Consider the following 9,496-nt stretch of genomic DNA (forward strand, 5'->3'; position numbering starts at 1 on the left):
CTGTCTGACAGTGTGTGGGGCAAAAGGCCAGCGTATTGTAGCACATTCTGTAGCTGGTGTAAATCTCTATGCAGCTGCACATGACTGGGTGTCTCGGTCTCCCTTTGTGAAGTCTTTTTGCCTTGTTTTCATCATTTATTCCCCTTCTCTGAAGCATGAAATGTGGCTTGGCGCTTGGCCATCTCAGCTTTGCAATCATTTGAGCTCCAAATGTGCTGTGTGTGGCAGCTGCTCTGTAACTAGCTCCCTAAAAAGCAAGTGATGTTTAGTAGCACATGGCACTGTATCCTGAGAAGACAGGTTGAGGTCTGTGTTTAATGGCTGAGAAGAATAAATGCAACTTCAGTGCTTGGTGTTGGTTACAGCACAGGCTTGATGCTCAGGTTGTATTACGTGCATATGTGTTTTAGAGTCCATTTGGTGCTCAGGTGGAATGCCTTGGTGGTGGTCACCTCAACAACGTGTGTGTGTACAAGATGAATACTGAACAGCCAGGAGCAGCATAAGCTTCCCATGCTGTCGTAACTCTGCTGTCCTACAAGCACAAATTGCGTCTGATCTGGAGAGGTCACTTCTCATGACAATTGACAGTATAGGGCTTCCTCTCTATGGTCCAGATATTTTGGGGCCAGTTTGCCAAGACTAACTGGTTCGGTAACTCTAATCCTGGTTATTGCAGAAGTGGCTTTGTGGAAGGTGCCTCCTTTATAGGGTCTGGTGGATGATCTGTGTTCCAACCTTAGCAAAGTGCAATCACTAATGTTTTATTAATTTAGAAACAAAATGTTGACTGTTAGTCCCCTCCAGGTCTGTCTTAGGCTTCTTCATATCTAGAGTTTCCCATTCTTGTTTTTAAGCATGGTAACATGCTTTCTGAGGGAGACTTTTTACCTCTTTCTTTCCTTAGTCCCTTTGTATTTTGTATTACCTCTGGTCATTGCAGTGGGAGGGCAGTTGGATTCATTAACCAGCTCTGTATGTGTGTTGTGTTTTGAAGGCACCAAGTGGGGAGCAGAGTGAAGAGAGCAAGGTTACTAATGCTGTGTTTTTCCTCTCAGGAATCCTGTCTATAGAACAGCTCATCAGCCGTGTGGGTGTGATTGGGGTGACACTCATGGCTTTGCTGTCAGGATTTGGGGCTGTCAACTGTCCGTACACTTACATGTCCTACTTTCTCAGGTAACCGCAGCCTTGTGAAATATTTTGTCCGCCTTTTTGAGCTTATTCTTCTGCCTTTCCTGTGGCATTGATTTAATTTTTTTCATAACTTTTTTTCTGAATCTAGCTATTGCCATGTCCACATGCTAGAACCATTCTCATTGCTGAAGCGTATTCTACTTGGCTTCTCTCTTCTTTGTTTCATAGACATGTGCATATTTCCTCTGAAATGGGATAGCAGGCCTAATTGGGTGTTGTCATTTTGCAGGAATGTGACAGATGCAGATATTCTGGCTTTGGAACGACGACTCCTTCAGACTATGGACATGATTGTTAGCAAGAAAAAAAGGTGAGAAGGCAGCAGTAGTATGAAATGTTTTATTTCAAGTATTTTCAAGTATTTTCAGTATGGTATAAGAAGGTTCTTGAAATTACTTAAGCCACTACAGCTGGCTCGCTCTCTGGTGGTTGCAGTACAGCAGCTGGTTCATACATATTGAGTGCTCTCCTGCTCTGTGGATCTGGTGTTTCCTGATCAAAGCTGAAGCAGGCTAGCGTGCTGGTGTGGACACAGCTATATTCTTGCAAATGGCAAGGTTTGCATTAGTTAAATTTTGTAGAATTGCAAAACATTGCTAATGTGAACATGGTGTAGTGCACAAGCGTGCCATCAGAACTCTGCTTGTGTTGGTTTAGCTTATTCCATGTACCCCAAGTGAAAAAGCTTACTTTTGGAAACAATATAATTTTATTTACACTGAAAAGATTTTTGTGTGCTGTTACAAATTACATATTACGTGCCTTACTAGTTGTGTGGAATAAATATACCATAGTCACTTCAAAGGTCTGACTGTCTGACACTGAATTCTCACAGCAGTCCCCCAAACTTTACTTTTGGTGCACTAATGTTTTAATGGAACCTTTTAATGTATGACAAGGGGGCTTTTAGGTAGTCTAACCTTGCTGAATTAGTCACCAGCATGTGTATCTGCTGATCAGTGTTAGCATATGAAAGTGTAGTTAAAGCATAACCTTTTTTCTTCCCCTTTGAAAATGTTAAGTGGTGAACAAATGTTAACTCAGTATTTGTGGTCATGTGTGAGGTGGTAAGTAGTGAGAAAATTTAATTACTCAGGTTTAATTGATTTAATTGACTAAGAACATACTCAAATTCAGGCTTTGGAGTTAAAATATATTGTATAGTGCTGCTTCTGACTCTGTGCTCTTTTGTTTTGTACAGCATTTTTGGACCTCTGGTCCAAGGAGGGTGATGTTGGGGTAAAAGGAAGGATGTCTGGGAGTTGTAAATGACTAGCACTTTCTTGCCTTCCCGTGGCCATGAAATCTTCTGAATGTAGCAACTTCCTAACCATTATGAAGAGCCACATAAAGTGTGTTAATTGCTTGGGAATTATACTGAAGTTCATGTATTTGTGTTTAAAAAAACCAAAACAGAAAAACCCCCAAAACTATGTAGTCTCAGAAATGTGCAAGAAACAGCAGAAGCTTGAGTTCTGTAGATTCAGTTCTCTTTTTGCTTTGACAGGGAGCAATGGCTTGCATAATTGGAATATTTGCTCATATAAAGCAGAGCTTAAAAAGTTAGATTTTTATCAGTTCAAATGCAATCCAAATCATTTGGCAGAACAAGTAGGAATAGGAGTATATTACAGTGTAGGGTAAACGCTATAGTTCCATAAACTGTCAGTTACTTGTTGGCCACCTTTTCAGTAGTACTCATAAATCATAACTTCTCAATGCACACAACCGTTTTAAGGCAATAGAACATAAAGCTTTTTTGGTTTCTTTGCTGATCTTGACATTTCTTCCCATACCAACCCTTATTCATACTGGCTTCCTTGTCAGTGGGAGATAGTAATTGAAAGTTGTTTTCCCTGATGCTTTTTGCACAGGAATTATTGTTCTCTTCTTCCTGAGTGTAATCAAGTAAAGCCTTATGGAAACTCGCCTCTAAGGTTGGCAGGTTCTTTATACTCATCCTTGCAGGCATGACATAACTAAGCCTCAGGCTTGAAATGTCTAGATTCTGTGACACCATTGCTTCATTTTGCTTCATGTTAGAGTCAAATCAGCCTATCTGACATAGATTTATCGCATACCTGCACAGGCAAAGTGTGTGGTTTTTGCCTGTGGATCCTTTCTGTGAGGTCTTCAGAACTGCTAACTACTGTGTAGGTACAGAGATCCCTGTCACCTCTCAAAAGAAAAGATTTGCCTTTGTATACATATAGCCTTGTGCTTCACCTTGACATAGCTGCATTTTTGCTGCAATGCTGTGGATCGTTTTGGATGGAACGTGTGAATCGGGTACTGGGAAGAAAGCAAGGATTAAAAATGCAATTCTTATATTTGGCAGCTATCAGGATGAATTGAATCGTCCTAAGATCTCTGTTATTTGTAGTCTGTGGCCATATGTGCTTTTATCTGTGTTATGTGGGGTGCCCCAAGGGTGTTTCTTTTGCTGGATGTGCAGGAGGAGCAATTTTTTTTTCTTATTGCACTGCTTATCAACAACCTTCAAGAGGGCTTAGTGCCAAATGTAGCAATACGGGCTGCAGCTACAAGAAAGGGGCTACACACTGTTGAATCATGGATCGCCTTGACAATCCTATGAATAGTTTTCGGCTTAGGAGTGGATAACTGACTCACAAATTTCAATGGGGAGAAATGTGAGGGAATGAGGCCAGGAGCCAGCGCTGCTCGTGGGGATTATGCTGCAGTGCATGTGGGAGTGTGAGGGACAATATGCAGCTGCTGCTGTAGTGTTGGAATTAGCTTTAGGAGTCACGTTCAGGTCGCCTGAAGCGTCCAGTGGTTCAGTCCAATAATGGATTTATGTGTTTCTGCTTCATAACAGCTTGTCATGCAGCCCAGTAGTGAGTGACAACATATCAGAGAGTGCTGCTGCATACCATCCAGCGCTCACAGTTCTGTGGAGGAGGCGGATGTGCAGTGATAAAGAAGAGGTGTTCAAGGGGACAGGAGCACAAGAAGTCTTCCGATTTCTGAACCTGAGATAGCACAATCATGTGTTTGAGGAAAGGGAAGCGAATAATCATGTGACTGAAAAATCTATTTGAATTTTTATTTTTAATTGGGTTTAAATCCCTTTAAGGATTGAAGCAGGATCCTGAATGGAAGTCTTGGGAAGTGTCTCATTGAATCTTGCTTGATTAGATCTGGGCTCTACTCCAGAGCTAATCAAGATAATGTTATGAAGCAAGATTGGTGCTTAGGGGGGAAAAAAAAGGGGGCATCTGTTTGCAGTGAATTTAGTTTAACAGTGTTTTCTAAGGAACTGCTTTTTAGTTTTGGGGTGTTTTTTTGTTTGGATTTTTTATAAAAATGCTTTATTCCTAAGGATTTGTGTTTTCTGTTCTTTCAGGATAGCAGTGGCTCATAGAACAATGTTCCAGAGAGGAGAAGTGCATAACAAACCCACTGGCTTCTGGGGAATGATAAAAAGTGTTACAACATCTGTTGCAGGCAGTGAAAGTATCCTTCATCTGCATGCTGGCACCTGCCTCAGGAGGTGGCTCCAGCCTTCTGTTTTGAAAGGAAGAGTGTTAGTTGGGCCAGTTACAAAACATTTGTGTTTCAACACATTTCAGCAGCCTGAGCAAAAGGCTTAATGTCTCCTGGGAAGTTTGTTCTCTACCACTGTACTGTCTCACCTCTTGCCCCGGGCTTGGACACGTAGTTTTACTGTGACACAGTGGGAGTTGTATGCTGCTGCGGTGCCCTGTAAATGTGCTGTTGCATCACCATGGTTGAGGTGTACAGCAGGTCACAGGACAGACGTGCACACTTACGGTGTCACATTGCAGATATCTACCCCATCACATCACTGACGTGGGAGGCAGCTTTCTATTCTGATGTGTCCTCTGCTCATATGACTGATCTGCCTGCATATTTTTCTCATAACTTGAAATATGCTTTTCCAGGATGGAGAACCTGTGGTGTACTTGAGCAAAACAAATGGGGTTGGCTGAGGTGCTGGAACAATTTACCTAGCCTATAGTTGGCTTTCTGGCCATGTTTGAAAGCCGTGAGAAAAAGAAGGGCAGAAAGCAACTTGTTGACCGAATAAGTTGTTCTCATGATATAGGCTGGGCACTGGTGCTATACCAGTGTGACAAAAAGGTGGATAGGAAGAGGTGAACAGAAGTTGTTCTGCCCATGCGAAAGGGGTAGAAGGAATCTGTTGGGAATACAAGGGTCTGTATTTCTCTAACTTACAGTTGCCTACCAACAGTTTCTGCCAGACCACCTAAAGTGTGCAGTTTGCATATTTAAGGCTGAAGACTCTTCTTCCTCTCTTTTCCCACTAGCTGTTAAAATCAAAATTTGGCTATTCGACTAGACTTTTCATAATAATCACGAATTTCTTGTAGCAGTTACTCAGCAGTTTTGTTTATGAAGATGGTGTGAGAGTGACATATGATGATGCACTTCAGTGATAAGGGACACTGATCAAAGAGCAGCAGTCTTTGAGAGCTCTGGTTCTATTCTGCTATGTGTTCCCCAGGCAGAGGAATAAAGAGCTTGTTGCATGACTGCCTAAATACTGTGTACTGCCTACATTCTTAAAATGGAGTAGTGTGCAATATATGTATCCTTGAGATTTCTTTGGGTGCAGTATTAACAAGGACCATTAAGACTGAATCAAAAACCTGATCTGGATCAAAAAAGTGGCCAAACCATTAGATGTGGCCCTGGGGCTGAAGGTGGGGAACATTTTGTTTTTAATTAAGGATTTGTGACGTATTCTAGCCTTGACTATGCTGGTTTGCCAGATCTGTCCCTTATCCAGCAAGAAGTGGATGCCCTAGAAGAGCTGAGTCGGCAGCTTTTTCTGGAAACTGCTGACTTGCATGCAACAAAGGTACGTAGCAAAGTAGCTGCCCAGATGGGTGTTGGGATGCCAGAGTACTTTGAAAGAGAATGTATGTTACAAGAAATTGAAAGCTGTTCAGCAGGTAAATGTTGAAATGTTGTAATGCGGTGGAGTGAGGATCTGTTTCTTTAATTTGGGGTCTAGATGGCAGTTTTCTTCCAGTTCAGATACGTACTGGAGTATGCCCCATGTCCCTAAAGCCATTCAGAAACTTTTGAATTAAAACTTTTGAGTTCAGAAACATTTTAATTAAGGGGTGTAGAAGGATAAAGCTGTGTTTGCTACTATTGGTGCTCCATTAAAATTTTGTGTTGTGGTTGACTGGAAATGATATGTGTTTTTTTGTGTTCTGTTCCCCCTCCCTCCTTTTATATTTCCAGGAGAGAATAGAGTACTCCAAAACTTTCCAGGGAAAATACTTTAATTTTTTGGGTTATTTTTTCTCCATCTATTGTGTCTGGAAAATCTTCATGGTATGTAAATGTTTTAATGCATTTTATGAGGACATAAGCAAATGTCACACTCTGCATAGATTATGCTATACATGCAGTTCATCAAGTAAGGCTCCAGTTTCCTTGAAATCCTGCTTCTGGAAATTCTGAAAGAAACTGGCCCTTGGTTGAAATAAAGCTCTGGATCTGCCTTTTTGTATACAGCATTAGACAAGCAATTCTTACATGTGTGCATTTTGCACCTTCTTAGACAATCTGTCTGCCCCCTGCTCCTTTCCTTGGTGATACAGAGTAAGAGCCATGCGTCTCACCTGTAACAGTGGGGTAAGCTTTTGTTTTCTTATTTGAATGTAAATCCATCTCTTTCTTGCAGGCAACCATCAATATTGTATTTGATCGTGTGGGGAAGACTGATCCAGTCACAAGAGGAATTGAGATCACTGTAAATTATCTGGGAATCCAGTTTGATGTGAGACTTTGTTTATTCTTAGTGCTTTCAGCAATTCCTATCTAAATAAAATCATACTGCTGATAGGGAGAGAGTGATAGAGCCCTGAGAATGTGTCTTTGACTTCTGACTTACTGAGGAGGAAGGGAAGATGCGCCATGAACTTTGCTTTCACACTGGTTTTGTAGTGGGATGGTAATGTGGTCTTGCCAGAGAGGCAGTGACTTGCTTGTTTGTTTTGGGCAAATGGAAACGTGTTAGTCAACTTAGATTGATACATTTAGCTACAGAGTAATTATGTTTGCTTGTGCACATGTGTTCTGTCACTTACACTTTTTAAATACATCCCTGTGAATACGGGGTTCTCTGTGGTTGGTGTAAGCTACATCTTATTTTCTCATGTGTTTGGAGTAAACAATTGCTAATATGTTTGTGAAAATGTCTGTTATATAAACCTGTCTACAATGGATATCTGTACAATTAGGAAACACACAGACCCTGAAGAATTGGCAGCTATACAATGTGGTGTAAATGGGGTTAGTGTTAGAGATTTAACTGTATTCTTCTTGTTGATACAGGTGAAATTCTGGTCTCAGCACATTTCCTTTATTCTTGTTGGAATAATCATTGTTACCTCTATCAGAGGGTTGTTAATCACACTTACAAAGGTAAGAGCCAGGACTCTTATGTGGTTTTGGACCAGGAAAGCTGTTATCAGATCTTTAACTTTAGATGGGACAAATACTGTATAAACTTTCAATACACATTTATGTTTTAAATATGTGAATATAAATACTTGCAGAGGGAGGAAGGGAGGGAAAATACCTTCTGCAGTATATTTCCGCACTCAGCCTCTATTGTTAATACTCTGGGGAAGAGATGTAGATGTTAAATGAGATGTTAAATGTAAGCAAGTGTTCAAAATGATGCTGTAGCCAGGGCTTATTAGTAAGGTTGATGAGGTGGTGATTAAAAGAATTTAGATTGCTTAATTTGAGCTGCTGGTAGGACTGGAAAGGCATTAACTCAGAGACATGTGACTCATTGTCTTGACCTGGCTTTTGGTACCTAAGCTTAAACTTCAATATATATTGTTATATGACTTTTACCACATAGTGCCACTGGCTTAGGGAGATTAATGTTTAAGACTAAGACTGCAGGTTTCTGAAAGCAGGGTACAGGCACCCCTCCAGAAAGTATGCTTTTTATTGTTTTTTAAAATGAAAAAGTATTGAATGGTATGTACCTTTCATGCTGTCCTAAGGCACATCAGACTTCTGACTGCTTATTTCCAGTGCTTTTTTTTTTCCCTAGTTCTTCTATGCCATTTCCAGCAGCAAGTCCTCCAACGTTATTGTTCTGCTTTTAGCACAGATAATGGTGAGTATGTAGAATCACGGGCACGCCTATATACACTTACGCATGCATACATATTTGTGTGTGTGCACATACAATAGAATCTTTGTATGCTGACCTATGTTAGCCTCATAGCCAACTGTGAAACAATAACTACTTTCTCTTTTTTAATTTACAGGGTATGTACTTTGTGTCATCAGTGCTCCTGATCCGGATGAGTATGCCTCTAGAGTATCGCACTATTATTACAGAAGTCCTGGGAGAGCTCCAGTTCAACTTTTATCATCGTTGGTTTGATGTGATATTCCTAGTTAGTGCACTGTCCAGTATCCTCTTTCTCTATTTAGCACACAAACAAGCCCCAGAAAAGCATATGGCCCTCTAAATAAGGACTGCAGTCACGCACTACTCTGTCCTTTCAACTGCACTGCTGCAACTCCTGTGGACTGCAAAACTTGAAGAGAGCCAGGACTATTCTGTGTGTCCCAGCAGTGTAACTGGCTCTTTGAACTTCCACGCATGTCATCATCAAGCCCTGTGGCTCATTTTGTTAAAGTGCCACAGCTTGAAGGAAAGGGAATGCACGTATTGAATGTGAAATAGTTCATTGCCAAGAAATAAGGGCACTCCTTGGTACGCCAGTATCTAGGGGCATCGGAACTTGCATAGTAGGCAGTAGGAGGTAAGACCTTACTGTTAGAAGAACATCTTCATAGGAGGCACCAAGGAAATGTGATTTTTCTTTTGAAAATCAACTCATAATTGGGATTCAGAGGATGGCAATTCTGGAGCTGAATGTTTAAATCTGTGGAATTAAATAAGCTTTTATAATATCTGCTGCAAGCATCACAGTTGTTTTTTGTCAGCCCCAAAGATTTGTCTGGAAGTGAGCTAGAAAGTGGCTAGGATGTGCTGCGTGGCAGAAGTGAAGTGGAAAGAATTTCACTCCATTTTGTGTATGGAGTGTATGCTAGTGTGTATCACTAGCCCCTACTGTCCTTAGAAGCTGGAGATTAGCTTTCTGTTGCTGAGTCTCAACTTTTTCTCTCCCTGCATAAATGGAACTGAGGTTTTGAATTCCTCTTTGCTACAGTTCAGTGTGAAGTCAAAGACCATGGCTATGCCTTCTTTACCTTTTATGTTACAAATTTGTTTACCTTATAT

At 41.0% G+C, this 9,496-nt stretch overlaps 1 protein-coding gene across 10 annotated transcripts in view; it reads left to right on the plus strand.

Moving 5' to 3' along the window:
• Positions 1 to 9,496, plus strand: part of GPHRB (golgi pH regulator B) — a 47,072-nt gene that overhangs the window by 8,701 nt on the left and 28,875 nt on the right. For 9 of the 10 annotated variants that reach the window (XR_015704528.1, XR_015704532.1, XR_015704531.1 and 6 more), the window contains exons 6-14: positions 1,059 to 1,179; positions 1,427 to 1,507; positions 4,565 to 4,674; positions 5,976 to 6,064; positions 6,457 to 6,549; positions 6,902 to 6,997; positions 7,555 to 7,644; positions 8,291 to 8,356; positions 8,511 to 9,014. Coding sequence is in view for 1 of the 10 variants with exons in the window: in XM_087756252.1 (XP_087612378.1) it covers positions 1,059 to 1,179; positions 1,427 to 1,507; positions 4,565 to 4,674; positions 5,976 to 6,064; positions 6,457 to 6,549; positions 6,902 to 6,997; positions 7,555 to 7,644; positions 8,291 to 8,356; positions 8,511 to 8,717 (953 nt within the window). In the remaining 9 variants the exon portion in view is untranslated. Of the gene's footprint in view, positions 1 to 1,058; positions 1,180 to 1,426; positions 1,508 to 4,564; positions 4,675 to 5,975; positions 6,065 to 6,456; positions 6,550 to 6,901; positions 6,998 to 7,554; positions 7,645 to 8,290; positions 8,357 to 8,510; positions 9,166 to 9,496 lie in introns of those variants that run through there. The other variant, XM_087756252.1, reaches the window with a different exon arrangement.

Source organism: Nipponia nippon, unplaced genomic scaffold, assembly GCF_047370975.1.
Source record: "Nipponia nippon isolate SJK-2023a ecotype South Korea unplaced genomic scaffold, ASM4737097v1 scaffold_2, whole genome shotgun sequence".
In the NCBI taxonomy this organism is placed as follows: Eukaryota; Metazoa; Chordata; class Aves; order Pelecaniformes; family Threskiornithidae; genus Nipponia; species Nipponia nippon.